General features: G+C 38.4%; 1 protein-coding gene across 2 annotated transcripts in view; it reads left to right on the forward strand.

Annotated features, from left to right (window-relative positions):
* The first annotated feature begins 1,544 nt into the window (after window positions 1–1,544).
* The window catches only part of LOC149554605 (phytyl ester synthase 1, chloroplastic-like), a 256,115-nt gene continuing 235,002 nt past the window's right edge, over window positions 1,545–22,657 (forward strand). Inside the window, exons 1-3 of one of the 2 annotated variants that reach the window (XM_089828658.1) lie at window positions 1,545–2,289; window positions 14,192–14,243; window positions 14,378–14,433. In XM_089828658.1, coding sequence (XP_089684784.1) covers window positions 1,956–2,289; window positions 14,192–14,243; window positions 14,378–14,433 — 442 coding nt within the window. In that variant the 5' untranslated portion in view covers window positions 1,545–1,955. The remainder of the gene's footprint in view (window positions 2,290–14,191; window positions 14,244–14,377; window positions 14,434–22,657) is intronic. The other variant, XM_089828659.1, reaches the window with a different exon arrangement.

Below are 22,657 nucleotides of genomic sequence, written 5' to 3' on the forward strand. Positions count from 1 at the left end.
TACCCTTATAAGTATACTTGAAATCTATAACACTCACTTCTAAATATTACCTAATACAAAAAAATCATGTTTGTCAACTATTAATACAAAAAATCATGTTTGTCTAACCATTAATTTCAATTTCATTAGACATCATTTTTCACTTCTTATGCTTAAAATAATTACACCAATATTCTCTCTCTCTCACACATATATTAAACAAAAATAACAATACAAATAAAAAATAAATATATTTAAATATTTTAAAAAAACTTTTAATTACCAAAATTGAACACAACACTATTTTTGTTGAAAAAATTATCAACCCAATATTCTTAAACAATTTAATAAAAAATCACTTCAAGATAACCTCATATTATAGGAACTTCAAGTATAATAATGCTCTGTGATCTATGCTTCAATAATATTTACTTGAAAAAGACAATATGTTTTTATCTACCTTTATAGATTTTAAAAAAGTGGGAAAAGGTTGGGCACTCAAATCATGGCCCTTGCTAAGGTAAAAAGGTAGGGAGAAAAATATGAGTAGCAAATGATTCAAATTGTCTTTCCCTTAACACGTGTAAACTTCACGATAGGTTCCTCTCTTTTATGCAAAATGATTTAAGCACTTTGGCATTTTGTGCCTGCCGCCCCGACAACGAGAAGTATTTACAGACTGCAATTTTGATTCTTAAATCAATAATAATATTAATAATAAAAAATATTTAGAGACCAATGAAAATTATATTCAGAGTTATTATCATCACAAAACGTTAAAGTCTTTTTGGAATATATCATGTTCGGCCCACATTAACAATTATTGAAGAAGAGTAATAAGTTTATTGTCAATAATGCGCGCTGAGATATTAAATGGAAAAGGATTGATGGTGGAGTGTTTAGCTTTCTGGTCAAAACATTTTTCATATGTTATGATCTAGATTATTTTAGAAACTGTAATTTTTTTTTAAAAAGTAAGTGATTAATTGATTGGAGGTAATTTTTTTTGTTTAAATGTGGTTTGTTAAATAAAGTGGAATATTTTAGGAAATTCAACTTTTAGAAGTTGAGTTTAAAGTATATGATTTTTAGAATAATATATGTTGGATAAAAAATGAAGATGAATAGAAAGAATTTAAAGAACTTAATTAAAGAAATCTTAAGATCAAAATTTAATTTCATTGGAACAACTATAATTCAAATATAAACTTTCATAAAAGTCTCAAAACATAGATGAAATAGAACGTCAAATGAATGAATAAATGAAAAATTAATAGACAAGAGTTTCCAAATCTTTATTGAACACAAGATAAGTATGTTAAAATATTAGACTACTATGTAAACAAAATAAATTGATAAAGAATTTTTTTTTAAATAGAAATAAAAATTAGTTAGAATCATGATAAGATAACTTATATAAGAACTATAATTAAAAAAGTGAAGATATTGATCATTTAATTAATGTTAATTTATATCATCTTTTAAAAAAAATGAAAAAGGCAAGAGCATACAACACAAGAGTAATTTGTGACCTTTTCATTAGATTCTATTTTTACTCATTTAACACATAAAAATAATTAATTTCACCAAATAATAATAACTAATCTAAACTTATAGATTACCAATAAAAATAAATCTAAAAAAAACTGCCATAAAATACATTTTAAGTTTTTTCAAAATGTATACTTTCGCGAGTCTTATCTGAATAAAATCTACGTTCGTCGCATAGATGATTCGCATTATGGACGTTATTTAAATATATTCCTATTTCATTCCATGAACAACAGACTTCTCTGTCCTGTTTTCAGACTTTGTGGTTTATTAATTGGTCATCTCTGTTATTTTGTGGGGGAGGATTTCAACGACGGATACTTATAATTGGGTCAGCGTATTTACCCAGATGCTGCTGACTGTTTTTCCCTCGCCGGCTCTTCATTTTTCTTTCGTACCGTCTCTCAAATTGCAGATCAGAAAACATGGCAATGACGACGGCCATGTTTTCCCATCCTGCTTCTGCTGGTTTCGGAGCCCAACCCAATCTTGAATACCGTGATCATTTTTACTGCAGACCAGTTTGCTCAAAACTCTTTAAGCATTTCAAGTCTGCAGAAACATTTAGATTTGAAAGGAAAAACTATTTGGGTGACAGAAGAAAAGATTTTTCTGTCAAGTGTTCAGGTGTGAGTTTTGATGAGGTTGTGGAGCAGGCTAAGAAGATGATAAAATGTGACGAAGGTCCTCCAAGATGGTTCACTCCTTTGAACTGTGGAACACCTCCTCCGGATGCCCCTTTGCTGCTGTATATTCCAGGTTCCAATTTGCTTATATTAAGGAACATGATTGCAAGAAAAATGGTTATCCTGTTCTATCTAAATTTTGGCCGAGGACCTGTGGTTATAAAAGGAAAATGCCTATGTCAGTTATTTTCTTTCTTGTTAAATCTTCCGCTTCCACTTTTACCTTATTCCTTACTTCAGTACCTCGAGATAATTGACCATTTTCTCGACATCCTATGAGTCAATCATCTTACCAAATCGGGTGAGCTCCCTCACAGACATATGTCGTATCGAATATGAATGTATATAGATTTTCTATTTATAGGTAAATGTCCGAATGAAGTTTTGCCAATGACTTTTGCTCTGTTTTTTTATGTTAACTGTCATGGGAAGTTGTAGTCATGTATTCTGCATTTATTTTGCTTGGAGAATCTTGGACAAGGTTATTTGTAGATATTTTGCCCTTTTTCTCTTGATCATATCATAATTTTAGACGAGATCATATTGTTTTTTTATGTTTTCTTTCTTAGTAAATCTTGGGTGGGGATAAATTAATTTTATTATGTTGGATTTTTTGGTTTGATAAATCTTGGACAAGGTTTAAATCAATGTATTTTTCTATTTTTTTTCTTGACGAGTTCTGAACAGGGTTAAATGAATGTATCTTGTTGTTTTAAAATTGATAAATTCTGTTTGAGGTTATATGAATTTAAATTGCAGTTTTTAAGGCAATACTTGGGTAAGGTTGTACCAATGCATTTCACTCATTTTTCTCTTTTCAATGAGATAAGCCCTTATTGTTTTTTTGGGTAAATTTAAGGCTGAGCTAATATGATTTTTTTTGCTATTTCTGCGAGCTTTAATCAATATATTTTGTTATTTTTTCTTGGTGAATCTTGGATGAGCAATATGATATAAAAATGGAAACAGATGTTCTTCTGATGTCAATGTATTTCCTTTCTCGATGAATCTTGGACCAGCTGGTCTAATTGCCAGGACCCAACCTTGTCCAGGTGCTTGATGGAGTTATGAATTGCCTTACTGTTTTCAAAGAATTTGAACCATAATCATGCATTTAGACTTTGTTCTGTCAACGATAGACCATAACCCCTTGACCCAGACCAGATGTTTTTTTTTTGTTTTTTGTTCAATGAGATATATTAATATTCATATTTTATGTCTCTTGTGTTCATGTTGTAGTTTAGTTTCTATTCTTTATTAGAAGTGGTTGGATAATTTTTTTGCCTCTTTTTTTCCGTTGGATAAAAGAAACATTAGTTGCTGCATGCAATTGACTACAGAAATAAAAAGAAAGCCAGCTACACTATTTGTTGGGAAATGTTCTGCCACACACTACAAGATTTTCTTGTATTTTCTGCAGCAATGCGTCATTAGCCATCCTAGTATTTTAAAGCTCTAGGCACTCTGTGTTCTGTTCCAATGGGAAGAGTAAGCTGTCTGTGTGATTGTATCTCTTTAAGGTATTTCTAATGAATGGAATGAATGCGTTGAAAAAACATTGCCCGGTCTGCCTAAACCAAGCTTAAAATGTATTGCTTAGCAACTGTTTTTTAATGTTAAAAGCTTAGGGTTCAAACTTTACTCCACAATTATTAGTATGTCCAAGGTCAAAGCTGGATTTTCTTGAGGTTTCAGACACTGATGACTTGAGGATTACATCTGATTGTCAGAGTAATCATCATATCTATGACAAAAAAATCCCTATTGTTACATTACTTTCCAAAAGCAAAGCAATTTTTATGACCCTAGTATCGTACCAAATCACATAAAAATGATCCAGGCTGGGCCAATGATAACAGCTCAAAACATAGTCCTTTCGACCTAGAAAGAGGGTTTGCTATACACGATTGCATATTGGTTCAAAGAGGACTACAGGGCAGACAGAGTATGGTTTATGAGGTATGTCATGCCAAAGGGTTATTATGGAAGTAATTGGTAAGTACTTGCTTGTTATTAATAGAGACCGAAAGGTCAATTTATACAAAAGAATAAAGTGATGTTTCCTTAGGAAACTATAAAAAAGAATAGAAATAATAATCTATTCTAACAGATAGAGCTAAAAAAGCGAAAGCTAACTAAAGCTAACTAGATATTTACAATAGATAACCATTAACTAATAATAGACGACTTATCTATTATTGTAATACCCTCTCTTAATGGTTAATCTATCTAGAACACCAAGCTGTCCTCTAAATTTGACAAACTTGTTAGGACCAAGAGGCTTGGTGAGAATGTCTGCAGTCTGATCTGTGGTAGGAACATATTGCAAATCTATAGTCCTGTCCTCAACTAGCTATCGTATGTAATGACACTGAACATCCACATGCTTGGTTCATTCGTGGAAGACTGAATTTCGTGCTAACTTGATAACACCTTCGTTATCAACAAACAGAGTAGTCAGTGTTGCTGGTGACATCTGCATATCCCCAAGCATTTGATGAAGCCAAACAACTTCACATCCTGTCTCAATAGTCCCTCTGAATTCGGCCTCTATAGAGGAGAGAGAAACTGTCTGCTGCTTCTTATTGGTCCATGTGATTGCACCAGATCCCAAACTGAACAAATATCCAGATGTTGACTTTTTTATCATCAACAGAGCCTGCCCAATCTGAATTTGTGAACCCACTGAGTTTAGGATTAGAACTTTGAGAGTATAGGTCCATAATTTGAAGTGCCCTTCACATAACGAAGCACACGCTTTGCTGCCATTTAATGATCAGCCTTAGGAGCTATCATAAAGCGTGAAATATAGTTGACTGCGAAGCTAATATCAGGCCTAGAAGTAGAGAGGTAGACGAGGCTACCTACTAGTTGTCTATATGTAGTATCATCAACGGAAGGAGAATCAGACTTTGCTAATAACTTGAAACCTTTCTCTATAGGTGTAGATGCAGGTTTGCAACCCTGCACATAGAATTTGTCTAACAGGGCGTTGACATATTTGGACTGAGAGATGAATATACCAAAAGACTGTTGCCAAAATTCAACACCTAGGGAATAATGCATGAGCCCAAGGTCGGTCATATCAAAAGACTGACATAAATTCTATTTGATTCCTTGAATCAAAGATGCCGAACTGCCAGTGATGATCAGATCATCCACATAAATAAACAGAAGGATGATGTCATTGTCAGTAGTCTTGATGTACAGATTTGAGTCTGAAGAACTCCTTTTGAAGCCTTGATCATTGAGGTACTTATCAATTTTTATGTACCATGCCCGAGGGGCCTGCTTCAAGCCATAGAAAGCTTTTACTAATTTGAGAACTTGATGATCTTTACTAGCAACCTTGAAACTAGGAGGTTGCATCATGTAGACCTCTTTATGGAGATCACAATTCAGAAAAGCACTCTTGACGTCCATTTGATGGACCTTCTAGCCAAATAGTGTTGCCATGGCTAGGACTAATTTGATGGTGCTCATCTTTGCAATAGGAGCAAAGGTCTCTCATAATCAATGCCTTGACATTGAGAAAAGCCCTTCACCACTAAACGAGCTTTGTACTTATCCAAAGTACCATCCGATTTGTATTTGATTTTGTAAACCCATTTGTAGCCAATGGGTTTCTTCCCTGGTGGAAGATCAGAAAGGACCCAGGTGTTCTTCTTTAGCAGGCTCTGTTGTTCAGAGGTCATGGCCTGTTCACACTCTAGAATTCCTTTAGCCTCGAAATATGTTTGAGGTTCAAACATACTGTGAATGTTGGCCATGAGAGAAAAATTAACATAATCTGTAGTTTTGCTCTTTTTCTGAGGAGTTCCCCCATTAATGAGCTCATCATCATGAAGATCAGCAAGTGTCTTAGCCCAACACTTAGGCCAGATAGGAGAATGACCAACATTAGTACTAGGAGATGCTTGATCAACAGGATCCTTATCAAAAGAATCTGGATCAAACTCAGGTGAAGCATCTACAAAGCGAGGTGATCTTACAGGAGAAGCCGGAGGTGTATGTACAGGTATCACTGGTATAATTGGAGCTGCAAGAGCTACTGGAGGCCTCCCATTAGTTGGACCTAATGGAAGCCGAACTCCCAAATCATGAGCCTGCATAGGCTGGTCTGTTGGATCAAGAATAGGAGAAACAGGCATGAAAGGTCCTTGCTGCTCATCAAAGACTACATCACGACTGTAGATGAGACGAGATGTCTCAACATTGATCAAGCGGTATGCTTTGTGAAGATTGCTATATCCAACAAGCATGACTTTTTGACTCTTGGCATCCAACTTGGTGCGTGAAGCATCAGGGATCCAAACAAAAGTAAGGGAACCAAAAACCTTTAGGTGATTGATTCTGGGCTTGCGACTTGACTAGACCTCTTTCGAAGTTTTACCTTTGACCGCCACAGTGGGTGACTGGTTCAACAGATAAACTGCAGTGTTAACTGCTTCTGCCCAAAACTGCTTCGGAACATGTCTGTGTTCGAGCATGGATTGAGCCATCTCGGTGATTGTCCTGTTCTGATGTTCAACTACACTGTTTTGTTGTGGCGTGTGGGGTGTGGTTAACTGGCGTTTGATGCCATGTGTATCCAAGAAGTTGGAGAAAACATTAGAACAAAATTCCCTCCCATTGTCTGAGTAATAATAGATTTCCCAAACTCTTTTTCAACTAAAGGTTTAAACTTTTGAAATATAGGAAATGTATCTAATTCTATTGAAATCATCAACAAACAACAAAAAATACCCAGACCCAAGAACAAAAGGAGTGGCCATAAGTCCACAGATATTGGCATGTACAAGCTGAAGTACCTGCGAAGCTCGCCATGAGTTGCCATTGGTAAAAGGTGTGCGATGTTGCTTCCCAGCCTAGCATGCGTCACAAACTCCAAGCTGTTGAGTCTGAATCTCTGGCAATTCAAAAAAAAGCTCATCTCGAGCAAGCTGTGAGAGATAATGCACATTTAAGTGCCCATATCGCTGATGCCAAAGTGTGCTAACAAAAGACCGTCGAGTAGCCATAGCTAAGTCCGGAGAATCACCAGAATCAGTAAGTTTGAAAAGACCATAATCCTCAAGACCCACTGCAACAGTAGACTTAGTCGCCCAATCAGTGATGGTGCATTGATATGAACTGAAGGTGACTGCCGAGTGTGGAGAATGTTACAGCAACTGACTGACTGAGAGTAGATTTAGTTCCATCCTTGGAACATAGTACACATCAAGGAATATGAGATTCCTCCCAACAGGCTGAATCTGAATGTTGCCTTATCGACAACCATGTACTCTTCTCTGCCACCAAAAAATAACAGTCTGAATAAGGTTGGTAGTTAGTAAACCAGTCTCTACGGTGAGTGAAATGACGAGAGGCACCTAAATCAATGTACTAGGCAGATGACTTCACATGATCAGTAGGCCTTTTAGCCATGAAGGCGTAAAAGGAAGATTCTGCATGTTTAGTGTGCTTTGCACTATTCACTTTGGGCTGCGAACCTGATTGCTTAGACTGTGTAGCTAAGCGTTTCCGATATTCAACCTTCATGTGTCCAAACTTGTGGCAGTAGTTGCATTGAATATTCTTCTTTCGAGAACCATTTGATATTGGAGCAGAAGACTTCTACTGAGATGGCTGCTGAAACTTGCTTTTATCCTTCTGAAAGGATTTTGCAGCAAAGGCTTGCTCTGTGGAGGTGGAATTGGAGCTGCTATCGAACTGTTATTTCCACCGATCTTGCTGAAGCAGTAGTGTGTAGAGATTAGTGAACTTCAAATCAACACTAGAAGATGTGATGTTGAGAGTCGATAAAATGCTCATAGGATTTTGGTAAAAATCTGAAGAGTGGTAACCACAAAATCCTCTTCCTCCATCTTGCAACCTATGGCAAGTAACTGATCATGGATTTCCTGAATCCGATTCAGGTGTGCCTGGAGCAAGGTGCGCTCATCCATGACAATAGAAAACAGAGTGTTTTTTAGAAAGAAGGCTCTGCTTTTGTCAAAAGTCTCATGAAGACCTTTGAGATGTGTCCAGATCTCAGCAGTTGTCTTGCCGGATGGAATTTGAGAGAGCTGATCATCATCCACGGATAATTTGAGAAGCATCATTGTCTCTTGATTATTCAGATCCCATGTATCTTGATTAGGGCCCGAAGAAGTTCGATGCTTTGTAACACCCATAACAATTTGATCAGTGTTCTGATATTCAAAAATTGCGATGATCTACTGCTTCTAGGTGCCATAATTTTGACCATAGTTGGAAAACTTGCCAAATGCAAAAACTCGCCAAGCCCCCCAAAAGTTTAATTGGGAAAAACTCGGCGATTTAAAAAAAAAACTCGAGAACCTAAAAAACCGCTGAAATTTAATTAAAAATACATTTATTTTGCAAAATTTAATGAGAAGATGCATCTAATAAGTTAATTAAAGACAATACAAAAGAAAGAAACAAAGTTTAGATATATATAAATGCATAATGCGTACAAAATTGCATTCTCATGCAGAATGCTCATGGTAGGAAGAAAAATAGTAAATTACTAAATAGTTTCAATCTGTCAAACTAGAAGTAAATACTAAAAGTCTAAATACATCAATACAATGTGACAGTGTCAATCACATCTTCCTCTTTCCACTTGCACTAGTAGGAAAGCGAGGGGGTCTAGTCTTAGAAGAAGTGCCCCGCACTGGGATAGGGCGTGAGCTGCATGACTGTGAACTCTGTGGTTGTGCCCCCTCGCTCGACATCCCTATTGACTGGCTCGGCGTCCTAGAAGAGGATGCATCTCCTCCTAATGGTAATGCCTGATCCTCGCTTGAATCATCATCATCCTCGTCCTCATCCTCAATGTCATCCATAGTGAATTGAAAATCAGTGTTAGCCTCCCCCTCCATGGCCTGCCTCTCCAAATCAGCGATCTCATCTGGTGTAAACAATGGACTTGGCTCCTGTGCTGTCCAATCAGAATAAGGATCTATCTCATCTAGATCAAGCGGACCAAGTAGTTCTAAGAGCTGTGCCTTTTTTATGCGCAACTTAAGATTATAGTGCACATAAACAAGGTCATTAAGCCATTTTTGAGTCATTTTGTTTCTTTTCTTTGTATGGATGGACTCAAATAAGCTCCAATTGCGCTCACAATGGGATGAGCTACAAGGTTGGGATAGGACTCTGAGAGCAAATTTCTTTAAATTGGAGGTATTGCCACCCCAACTTGCCCACCAAGCATCTGCAAAACAAAATTAAAAAAGTTATAAAGCAATAAAAAAAAAAATCAGAAGCACAACTTATCAATTAGCAGAAGTTTTAAAGTTTGACGCTTTACCTGGTGCTTGAGTAGATCTTGCTCTCTTTGCTAGCATAGAAGAGAACAAAGGACCCCTTGATTCCACATAGATTTGTTGTTTGGTCACAATAAGGTCTCTCTCCTCTTCACTTGATATCATTCTCTCAATGCATTTAGAGAGACCTTCCATGACCTCTCCATTAGGATCTGAGTAGGAATCATCAGCCCTAAAACAAATAGAAAATGATATCAAGTCTTACTACACAACTTTAAAAAGTAAACTAAAATAAAGACTTATTAAAATCCCAACTTCAAGGACAATCAATTATCATAGTACTTGAATTTGGAATTGAGGAAGTAGCCTGCTGCATGAATAGGTTGGTGGAGCATATTGTTCCACCTCCTATCAATTATTTCCCAAATGGGGTCAAATTTGAGACTATCCCCGTGATAGTAATTTCTAACAGCCTCTTTCGCCCTATCCATGGCCTCATAAAAACCTCCCATTGGGGATTGCTGCCCATCACATGTGTGCAAGACTAGAACCAGGGGCAGAGACATCTACATTTGAAATTTGAAAAATACAAATTAGTTAATAACATAGTAAGTTATGAATTGATAATGAAACTTGAATAAACTAAAAATATAATGAAGTTACCTCCACAATCTCTTTAGCCTTTGCAAAAAAGCTATCATCAAAGACTATTCGTGCCACAACCTCTCCTTCGGGCTTCTTTGAGTAAGGTGAAGCAACCCAATCAGCACACACAAACATTTGCTTCAAAGCCAATATGTGGTCAAGAATACTTTGCAACGTCAAGAAGACCGTTGCAAACCTTGTCATAGCAGGTCTCATCAAATCTTTGCTTTTAGTGGCTTTTCTCATCAAACTGAGAACCCATGGGTGATTATAGATATATTTCGTGACTCGCCTAGCATCTTCCACAACTGGACTCACCCAATCAAGTTTTCCTATGTCCTCCAAAAGAAGGTCAAGGACATGTGCTGCACAAGGTGACCAAAAAAGTGTGGGATGCCTTTCTTGGAGGATTCTACCTAAAAGATTAGCAAAAAATCAATAATCAGTAACAAACTTTCCATATTTAGTATTTACAAATTACATCAAATCTAAATTGAATAATACCATAGCATTACATTCATGATTTATATTGATTCAAATATAAAAAATTAAATCTACTTGCTGCCACATATGCTGCTGCATTATCTGTGATTATTTGCACCACATTCTCTATTCCCACCTCCATGACAACATTCTCTAACATTAAAGCCAATGTGGCTGCATTTTTCACTTTGTTGGAGGCATCGACAGATTTCCAAAACACCACATCATCTTTGCAAGCAATCAAGAAGTTAATAATGGTTCTACTTCTTCCATCTGTCCACCCATCAGATAAAATGGTGCAGCCATACTTCTTCCACTCTTTCTTTTGGTCTTCTATCAACAATGTTGCCCTACCAACCTCTTTGTCAAGCAACCTACAAAATTTAGGTGTAATATTAAATAAAGTGTAAGTGTTAGTAAAAAATTAGGAAATAAGTTATAACAATTAAGATTTAAAATATAACAATGCACTAAAGTGAATCACAATTATTTACAATTACTAAATAGTAAAATACTAACCTTCCACTCATATCCTTGCGATTAGGCGGCTTGTACCTTTTGCCTGATATTGTCATTGCATTCACCATATTGACCCAATAGGGACTATCAGCGGCATTCATTGAGATATTGTTGAAAAACCAAAAATCAGCTGCTGCAATATCAATTTTCTCATGCACCTCCTTAAACCATGCAGTGCCCTCTAATGATGGTTGTGCTCTAGGTGTGTTCCTGGGCACAAAATAACCACCTATCCTTGATGGGGATCCGGATGGTGATGATAAAGAAGTAGGAGATGTAGAAGAAGTGGAACCGGTAAAAGAGAAATTTTGTTTGCGGATCCGTGGGCCACAAAGAGATCCTGGTATGTTCTCAAGTGCTTCTTCTTCTTCTTGCATATCAAAAGGAGCTCCTTCAGATTCAGCTATGGCTGCCCTCATAGCTAATTTTGCCCTCTCCCTATTCAATTTTTTCTCTTCAGCAGCTACAAGTAGGGCATGGATGAATCTTTTTTCTTCATCAGTTACCTTGAGACAAGGATTTGAGTCATGTTTCTTTATGCCTGCAAGGTGGTATTTGAGGCGGTTTATGCTTGTGAATGCATATCACCTTCCCAATATCATTTGGACTTGGAGCTTCATAGGCATACCGCCATGCCTTATCTCTTGCATTTTTAGGCTGAGTGCCTATATATCCAGATGGGCATGGTGTTTGTGGCCACTCTTCTTGCTGGTTTGTCATTTTTTTAACGGTTGACCGCTGCCCTACACATAAATATATAGAAAAATGAATAAACAAAGTTAGAACTTAGAAGCTAGGGTTTTAAATGATTCAAGTTTCAAACTTCAAGTTCAAACTTCAACCATATTCTTAGCAAACAACAAACTTCAACCATATCCTTAGAAGCTAGGTTTTCAAATGATTCAAAATGATTTTAAATGATTTGAAAACATTTACAAACAACAACAAAAACAAAAGAACATTTGTTATAAAACTATAAAAAGTTTTCAAACTATGATAAGATGAACATACCTGTAAAGAAATTTGTCTTCTAAAATCGGTTAAATTCTCTACAATCCACTCAAGTCCTCCTTGAATCACTTGCAATCAGCCAAGAATGCCTCCAAACCTTCTTCTTTTCACTCCTCAAGGCTCTAAACAATGCAAATGCAAAAAAGAATGAGAAAAAACACATTCACTGCCGCTTTAATCTGTCATTGGCCGCGGACAAAAATCTCACCAGTAAATCGCGAGTTTTTTACAATTACTCGCCGAATACTCGGCTAGTTTTTACCAGACTGCCGAGTTTTTAAGTCGACAAGTTAACTGGTGAAAAACTCGCCGAGCTAGGAAACTCGGCGAGTTTTCCATCTATGATTTTGACCATTGAATTTGGAGTAATACTCAAGCAGAATGTTTGTCAGAGATGCCATGGCACTTTTTCAATGAAAAATTGTGAAAATCTGTGAAGGCACGTTCTTTGAGGCAAAAAACAGAACACCCAAAAAAATTAGAGAGGGACTGAGAAGAGAGCTTGAAAAACCTAGAAGGAATATGTTGTTGTTTTCTAGATCCGCTAGCTTGAAAATCGAGGCACCCAGAAAAAACGAACAACAACTCAATTGAGCTCTCGAAAAACCCTCCAAGAATCTAAAATCAAAATATTTTTTCGAGCTCAGAAACTAGGGTTTTGAGAAAAATATAGTCGGAAGCCATGGAGGTAAAAAAAAGGCAGAAAAAAGGATGTTTTTAGGCAAAAAGATGCCCGATTTGTTCCAAAACAAAGGCATTTTTGCAGGGACAGCACAAACCAAAATGCCCAAGAAAAAATAACGCCCAAGAAATCACTGATTTAAGATTGCGATTTTCAGAAAATCGCCCAAGAAAATACACCTTTTTTTTCAAATGAATTCGTAGATTTTTGTCTCTGAAACCCTAGCCGTGACTAGGTATTATGAAGCACATAAAAGACGTCAGAAAGAATTTTGATTTTTTTTTTTGGAGCAGATAATTTCAAAAGAAATTATAAAAAATTTGAAAGTTTTTGAAGTTGAGGCTCTGATACCATATTACGGAAGTAATTGGTAAATACTTGCTATTAGTAGGGACCGAAAGGTCAATTTATAGAAAAGAATAAAGAAATCTTTCCTTAGGAAACCATCAAAAAGAATAAAAATATTCTATTCTAACAGATAAAGCTAAAAAAGCGAAAGCTAACTAAAGCTAACTAGATATTTACAATAGATAACCATTAACTAATAATAGACGACTTATCTATTATTGTAATAAGGGTGACATATCAAAACTAGGATGATTGAGTGAGTTCTCAAAATACTCCTAAATGCTTCTCAAGAGTATGGAAAGAACTTTAATGGATTGACTGATGAACCAATAAATAGTTAAAACTTAAGACTATTAGTTCAGAGATAAATGCCTTAAGAGAGGGCATTTCTGAGCTTCTAACGCCATGAAAACCATCTAGTTTATGTATTTGACTTAAGGAGGGCATGCACATCATCAAAATGCTTGCACTAGACATTACATAAGATCACACGAGATGTAGCTGTCTCTCTCAAACTAATCCTTCCAAGGGATACATAATTATAAATCAAAATGACAAAAACTCCTTTGAGCACCTTCCTTTGAACAAGAGGTTTATTCATCATTGCAGTCATACTTTAGAAAGCAAATAATTCATTATAATACCCATTCTGCATTTGTTGTAATATAAAAAATTTATTTGCTCTTTGTTTTTTTGATGGGGTAACTGGACAATGTCAGGTGAATGTTTCAGTTAAAAGTCATTTAATATGAAGAAAAAACCACTTGTATTAAACAAGTTTTGACAGATCCTGTGTCATGTTTGTTTCATCAGGATAGGAGCTTGTGGTTTTAATAATTCTCTTACAATATTCAAACAATTGCCAACATAGGCAAAGAGGTCACTCTTGACCAGTTTGACCAACTTTTAGATCATTCCTTGTGTAATATTCAATAATTAAATATCTACAGCTATTATTTTGAAAGGCAGATATTTGTTTCCTGTGCATTTTGTGATGCATTTGTAAATTGCAGGTATAGATGGAACAGGCTTAGGATTGAGCTTACATCATCAACAACTTGGAGCGTGAGTAACTATTATCTTCAATATCTAAGCAAGCTGATAGAATTTAATAGAAGAGTCCTAAACTGATATCCTTCTGTGAAATGTTTGTGTTTTATGATACTGGCAATTGCAAAATGATTATTTTTGGGATATAGACTGTTCGAGGTTCAATGTCTGCATATTCCAGTAATGGATCGCACTTCCTTTGAAGGTACTAAGCTCTCCTATATGTTTCTTCTATTAAAATGAAATGGAATGTAAATGGCTATATACTGCATGATACATGTGAATGGATGTAAATAAGTATTGTGGAAGTGAAAATGAGGGATAAGATGCATGACAAAAGATAAAAACTGAATGAAATTCAGAAAACAATGCAATATATGGAATAAGAGTACTTTCAAAATTTGAACTTAATCAGTAGAAACCATTAACATGAAAGGGAATAATAACAAACCTTTGCGCACTATTGTTGTTTTTTGATTAAGTAGTTGGGTATCTTTTAGAATCCAAAGACAATACAAAAATTCAGCTTACTGATCTACCCAACTACCTTACAACAGCCTACCAAATGCAAAATGGACCAACAAAAAAAAAAGATTCCAACAGAGCCTTCAGACTTCACCCCATCACTGCATTCCAGAGCTTGATTCTCCCTTCCAGTCAACCACCTCTTCCTCCCGAACGCCTGTATGCTGCTCAGTTGCCACTGCATGGGGATCTTGAGCAGCTACATCAAGGGAGAAGACCTTTCTTTGTGTAAAGACCTCAAGGTCTGTATGATATAAATCTCTGCTTTTCATATACTATAAAATTCAAATACAAACTGATTGCACAATGTAGATTCAGGAGAAGAAAATTTCACTGCCCAAATTGCTTATAGATCATTCAGATACTTGAGTGCTTACACAAATTTAGAGCATCAATAAACAAGTTTGATATAGCAGCTGCGAAGTCAGGAATCCAAACATACATAGAATTGACAGAATCTTTTAATTGACAGAATCTTTTAAGCTTACAGATTAAACATATAACTTGGGGGTTCCATCCCAAGAACCAACATGCTCAAAGGCAAAAACAAATAATCAGCATAACAAAAAATATGGCAGAGTCATCTATGATTCTATATATATCTACTTGGGGTGGTTCATTAACTTGCTGTACAAGGTTAGTAAACAATCAGATTTGGCCCCTTTCCAGAAGTTGGTAGAAGATATGAAACAAAGTAAATGAAAACAAAAATATGATTTTCTTCAAGAAGATAAGATAAGATAATGATATTAATGTCCAACAAAAGACCAAAAAGAGGTCTATGGGACTGAAAGATTACAACAGTTAGGCTGCCACAGTAGGAACACACAAAGGTGTCTGAAAATAAACGAATATAACCAAAGCAATAACAACAAACATAGAATAGAGACAGAGAAAGTGCTACGAGTCTTTCTTGGGCAAAAAGAAATCAGTCACTGAATGATACACATGCCGATGTGTAGAGGCCTTGTATTGTAAATGATCCATATGACTTCACCTTAGCAAACTGGAGGCTCTTGAATAGCCGTATGGATGTGCAAGAGAGTGCAGGAGGTACGGTTGAGTTGGAGGAGTGAAATAGGGCCGTACGGCTGAGTAATTGCTGGCCGTACTTTCAAGACAAAGCTCCGTATGGGGTGCCAAGGAGATAGTTGTACACAGGGCTAGATAGTCCATATGGATGCTAGAGGGCAGTGCGCTATAATTTGGAATGCCGTACGTTGTGCAAGGAAGGCTGTACAGCTGAATTAGAGCAAGCCATATGGTGGATTAGAGATGGCCGTACTGTGTCTGCAACAAGGCCGTACAACGATGCAAATGACGTATCTCAGTACGGAATGATGGGTATGTCAAGGTGTATGGAAGGGGTAGGTTGTGAGGAAGGACAGTATGGAGAAGAGGGGAATAGGGACCCGAATCCAACACAGAATGTAATCGTGGTTCATACACAGAACACCATAGAACTTGATAAAATCCACAACAACAGAGACTTAGTTGCGAATAATAATTACCAAAGATACTCCCACTTGCCAGATCCGATCTAAGTAATACATGCAACAATGGAATAGGGTGAGGGTTGAATCCCACCGAAACCGCACTAGCCAAATGGGGAAGATCTTTCACTTCCGAAATGGTGAACAATTCCGAACTCCAAAAGGAATTCGCAATACAGAGAAACATAATCCAAAGCATGCCTACAGACATTCTATAAACCGTGCTTAAATACCCGTCAGGGAAACCTTTTCGAGGGTGTACAAAGATAGCTGACGATGACACAAACTTCGAAAACAAAAATAAAAATGGGACCGAGATAAATTAAATCAATCAGTCTGTTACAAAGATTAATTAAATACATTTATTTTATGACGGGGACATTGTAGTCCTCCTGTCCCAAAATTTGCTTGTCCTCAAGCAAATGCAGTGCTGGATGCTAGAGAATGTGCTCACCTTCCCACGTTGTGTTGTCCAACGGTAGGTGTCGCCAGCCTACCAAGTGCTCCTTTACAGTGCAATTCCGTAGGATCTTTTCATGTACTTCGAGGATCTTGGGAGGTTCCAAGATGAGCTTCCCTTCTTCGTTGAGTGGCGGAAGGTCGGTAGCAACTGGGACATTTTGCCCTATGGCTTTCTTCAGACAGGAAACATGGAAGACATTATGAATGTGGCTTCCCTTCGGGAGTTCCAGTTCATACGCTACCTCACCAATGCGACGAACCACTCGATTGGGGCCATAAAATCGTGGCTTCAATTTCTCTTTTCCCGTTCCCTTTAATGAAGACTGTCAATATGGTTGGAGCCGGAGATAGACCAGATCCCCCACTTCAAAACTCCTCTCTATCTTGCGCCTGTCGGCATACATCTTCTGTTGATTTTGTGCCTGCTGTAGGTTTTCTTTCCTATCCCTCTTGAAGCTAGTCCTTCGCCCTTGGAGCGTGACTGTCACCCAGAACTGTGTCGATGAATGAGAGGGGTTCGTACCCGTACAAAGCTTTGAATGGTGCCATCCCAATGGACATGTGATAAGTGGTATTGTAGCAATATTCCCCCAAATGGATCCATTTTACCCATGCTCGTTGTTGTGCTGAGACGTAGTTCCGAAGGTAACCATTGAGCCATTTGTTCACAATCTTGGTTTGATCGTCCATCTGTAGGTGGTAACTCATGCTTGGTGATAATTTCGTCCCTACCATCTGAAACAATTCTATCTAGAAGATACTGATGAATCGTCCATCCCGATCACTGATGATGTTTTGGGGTAACCTGTGCAAGCGAAAGACTTCTCTAAAAAATAGATCAACAACTTGTGCAGCTTGAAGGTCTGAGGGGATGGCGAAGACATGTGCATACTTTGTCAACCTGTCAACCACCACAAAGATACAATCCTTTCCATTCACCTTCGGAAGACCTATTATGAAGTCCATTGATATACTTTCCCATTTATGTTTGGGAATTGGCAAAGGTTGTAGCAGCTCGACAAGGAGAGTATGTTTGGATTTGTTCTGTTGGCAGATCATACATTCTCTTACATGTTGCAACACGTCCCCTTTTAGTCCTTTCCATGAAAACCTCTCCCGATGACTTCTGTAAATTTTGAGGAAATCGGGGTGCCCAGCCAGAGGTGAGTCGTGTACTTCCTTCAAGATCTATTGCTTCAATTTGGATTCCAACACCAGGTATATCCGGTCTTTATAGTAGATGATATCATCCACCACTCTGTACTTATCATCGTAGGTGTGGCCATCTAGTATTTCACAGGCCAATCTATTCTTGGAATATTCCACTAGCAGATGTGCCTTCTAGTCAGTTGAAATCCGGTCTAGTGAGCAGATGGTGGGTTTTCTGGACAAGGCATCTGTAACAACATTGTTTTTCTCTTTCACATACTCAATGTCAAAATCAAAAGCTTGAACTTTGCTTACCCATTTTTGTTGCCGTTCGTTCAGGTCCCACTGCTCCAAAAAATATCTTAGACTGTTGTGATCCGTACGGATGACAAACTTGGCACCTACCAGATATTGCCGGAACTTGGTTAGCACGTGCACGATGGCCAACATTTCTTTGTCGTAGATGGAATACAAGTGTTCTGTTGGTGTAAGCTTTTTGCTCTCATAAGCGATGGGGTGTCTATCTTGCATCAGTACTGCTCCAATGCCTTCCTCGGACGCATCGCACTCCAGAATGAATAGCTGAGTGAAGTTAGGTAGTGTAAGTACGGGACAAGTGCTCATGGCCTCTTTCAGCTTATCAAAGGTGAGTTGTGCCTTTTCGTTCCACTAGAATGACCCCTTCTTCCTCAGATCTGTTAAAGGTGCGCTGAGTTGAGAGAATCCTTTAACAGACCTCCTGTAGTAACTACATAGTCCGAAGAATCCTCGCAAATCTGTGAGTGATTTTGGGGCAGGCTAGTCGAGGATAGTCTGGATCTTTTCTTGATGCACTTGAACCCTGTATTTACTGACACATGCCCCAAGTACAATATCTCTGTCATACCAAACTCACATTTGGATTGTTTGGTGAACAAGGACTGTTCCTCCATGATACTTAGAACTTCATTCAAATACTTTAAGTGCTCCTCCCATTTCTTGCTATAAATAAGAAGATCATCAAAGAGTACCAACAAATACTTTCGTAATTTTTTGTTGAAGATACGGTTCATGCATGATTGAAATGTAGCAGGTGCATTGGTCAATCCGAACGGCATGACCAGGAACTCATAATCTCCATAGTGGCAGCGGAAAGCCATTTTTTCCACATCTTCTTCCCTCATTCGGATCTAATGGTATCCGGAACGGAGATCTATTTTTGAAAAATAGACCGCGCCATGTAGTTCATCTAGCAACTCATCTATCCTTGAAATAGGATACCTATTTGTTATTGTTTTCTTGTTCAACGCGCAGTAATCCACACACATGCGCATCGTTCCATCTTTCTTTTTGACCAATACCACAGATGATGCGAATGGGCTGGAACTGGGACGGATCCATTCTTTCTCAAGCAATTCCTGAATCATTCTTTCGATCTCATCTTTGAATTTCTTGGGGTGGCGTACGGTGTGGTTATGACTGGCTTTGCTCTTGATTCCAACTCAATAGTGTGCTCAAACCCTCGATGAGGTGGTATGCCGAGAGGAATATCCATGAAAACTTTATCATGTCTACTCAAAATCAACTGAAGTTCTTCATCCTGTGGAGGTGTTCGATGCCCCTTTATAGGTTTCGCCAAGATAAAGCCATGCACTGCCCACGCAATGTCATTGTGCCGCAAGATTGCCTCCATCCGATGCGTGGAAACTTCCTTTGTACCTTCATTTGCCATTCCTCGGAGGACAACCTTCTTTCCGTCAACCACAAAAGTGAAATCCATTTGCTTGAAACATTCAGTGTATTCATCAAGGGTCTCCATCCACTGTATGCCAAGAATGACTTCCATGTCAGCAAGGTCCACTATGAAGAAGTCCTTCATCACCGTGTGATTCGCCATTGTGATGCTCAGCTGAGGAACAAGGTGCGTGCAGGGTAGGAACGTCCCTTCGGCTACTTTGACTTGAAAGCCTGCGTGCGCTTCCGTAGGGATACTTCTTCGTTTTACCAAGGATGAGTTTATGGAATTCAAAGTAGCTCCGCTATCCAACATTACCGTAACCCTTTGTCCTTGAAGGGTACCTTGTACATGGAAAACTGTGCACCTCGGGCTGCCAACCAAGGCAATGGATCCTCTGTGTTGTACCAAAGCGGCAATTCTCTCTGTATGATTTAGATTGACCATGTTGGTGTCACTGTGGGGTTAGTTGTCTTCGATCGACATTTCTTCCTATTTGCATTCATCCTCATCATCGGATATGACCTCAATGTAGTGGATCTTCCCTTTCCCGAGGCATCGGTGGCTAGGCTCCCGAGGTCCTTTGCAGTTGAAACATAATTTCTTCCTTCAAAGTTCCTGTCGGGAAGCTTCATCTAATGACGACTTCTTGGGCGGAGGTTTGTCCCTCAAAAACGTATGCAGTTTCAGATGTGAGTAACTTCGAGAGGATGAGGATGATGTCGATGATGATGCCATATTTCGTGCCTTACTGATTGCTTCCGACAGAGTAGACGGATTGAATCCCTTCACCCAACCTTTCAGCAGTTCTGTCAGCCCGTCCATGAAGAGCACTACTCGCCTTCTTTCGAAAATGTCCATGACCAAAACAGAAAGTTCTTGAAACTCCACAATGAACTTATCTATCGATCCAATTTGCCTCAGTTGTGCCAAATCTTTAAAATTGAGCTCGAGATTTTTCCCATCAAATCGTTCTATCAATCTCTCCGTGAATTCCACATAAGTCTTTATTTGATCATGCCCTAATGTGATGGTGCCATGGTGCCACTATTCGTGCGCAACTCCCTCCAAGTGCAATGCGGCAAATTTGATTGCTTCTTCTTCTGGCATAGGATTTAGCTGGAAGTAGGTATTGGCTTTCATCACCCATGTTTGCACTGATATAGATCTCGATCTGTCAAATGGAGATAGATTCACCTTACTCAACTTTCTCCTGAGATCATCGTTAAAGTATCCTTTGTTTCTGCCTCCCGAATATCTCATTCTCAGATCTGTGTAATCTTTGTATGATATATCTTCTTCAAGGTTTGCATTCTTCCACTCTTCTCTCATTTCTTCGAAGGTTGGTTGTCTCCCTTCGTGTTCTGTCTCTGTCTGTGGTGGAAGAGTCGGCATGGAAGGCCGAGAGCGTGCTGGCTGAGGGTTTGATTTACTCGTCACCAAGTCTGCGCTGTGACCATTTTGTTCTCTAGATATTTTGTTCTCCGCCAACTTCTTGAGAGTTTCTTTTATGAGTCGTTGCATATTAGTGATTTGTGCTTGATTCCTAGCAAGTTCCCTCAGAAGAGCCACAAGTTCGGCAACGGTTGGTTCCCGTTCGTTTGCCATTCGATTAATGAAATGTGTCCTTTTCCGGCTATAAACTCTCATTCAATGTCCACAGGCTGGCAGGATCGAAGGGCTTTGATACCACTATAAATGATCTAGACGACTTCATCTTAGCAAACTGGAGGCTCCTGAATAGCTGTACGGATGTGCAAGAGAGTGCAGGAGGTACAACTGAGTTGGAGGAGTGAAACAGGGCCGTACAGCTAAGTAATTGTTGGCCGTACATTCAAGACAGAGCTCTGTATGGGGTGCCAAGGAGGTGGCTGTACATAGGGCTAGACAGTCCATACGGATGCTAGAGGGCAGTACGCTATAATTTGGAATGCCGTAAGTTGTGCAGGGAAGGCCATACAGCTGAATTAGAGCAAGCCATACGGTGGATTAGAGATGGCCATCCTGTGTCTGCAGCAAGGTCATACAGTGATGCAAATGTCGTATCTCAGTATGGAATGATGGGTATGTCGAGGTGTATGGAAGGGGTAAGCTGTGAGGAAGGACAATATGGAGAAAGAGGGGAATAGGGACCCGAATCCAACACAAAATGTAATCGTGGTTCATACATAGAACACCATAGAACTTGATAAAATCCACAATAACAGAGACTTAGCTGTGAATAATAATTACCAAAGATACTCCCACTTAATAGATCCAATCCAAGTAATACATGTAACAACAGAATAGGGTGAGGGTTGAATCCCACCGAAACCGCACGAGCCAAATAGGGAAGATCTTTCACTTCCAAAATGGCGAACAATTCCGAACTCCAACAGGAATCCACAGTACAGAGAAACATAATCCAAAGCATGCCTACAGACATCCTACAAGCCGTGCTTAAATACGCGTCGGGGAAACCTTTCCGAGGGTGTACAAAGATAGCCGATGGCAACACAAACTTCGAAAACAAAAATAAAAATGGGACCGAGATAAATTAAATCAATCGGTCCATTACAAAGATTAATTAAATACATTTATTTTATGATGGGGACATTATATGTACTGTCTTTGGCCACTCACAGAGGAGTGTCGTTGGTGCAAATAGCCAGAATAGGATTTGACACATCTGGAAAGCCCATTAGATTGAGTAGAACTGGAAGGCCTTTTTACACCCCGCAAAGTAGATAATGGTGTAAAAAAGGCAGTAATGAGCTGAGCAGATGACAAAATTGCATAGTTGGCAGCAATCTGATATTTCCTTTTAGATGGCAACTGTCACTACAAGACAAAATTGGGCTTCTTCTAGACAATCGCTGGTTCTTATTAGAAGATTCAAGACCAAAATCTGATTCTTTTCTTCCTACACAAGCACAACTGGCAACAATCTTATCTTTTCCTGATTTTTTTGGAAGGAGACAAAACTTCATAGTTGGCAGTCAGCACTATCGTCCAGGCTACGTAGCCTCAACTTTATGGGTTCATCACAATCCTTTTATCCATCAATTGCTTGACATCAAGCAATTTCAGGTTACGGTGTTTGAAGA

The sequence above is a fragment of the Cupressus sempervirens genome, chromosome 5 (assembly GCF_028749045.1).
Source record: "Cupressus sempervirens isolate cs-2001-9-10 chromosome 5, ASM2874904v1, whole genome shotgun sequence".
Classification (NCBI taxonomy): Eukaryota; Viridiplantae; Streptophyta; class Pinopsida; order Cupressales; family Cupressaceae; genus Cupressus; species Cupressus sempervirens.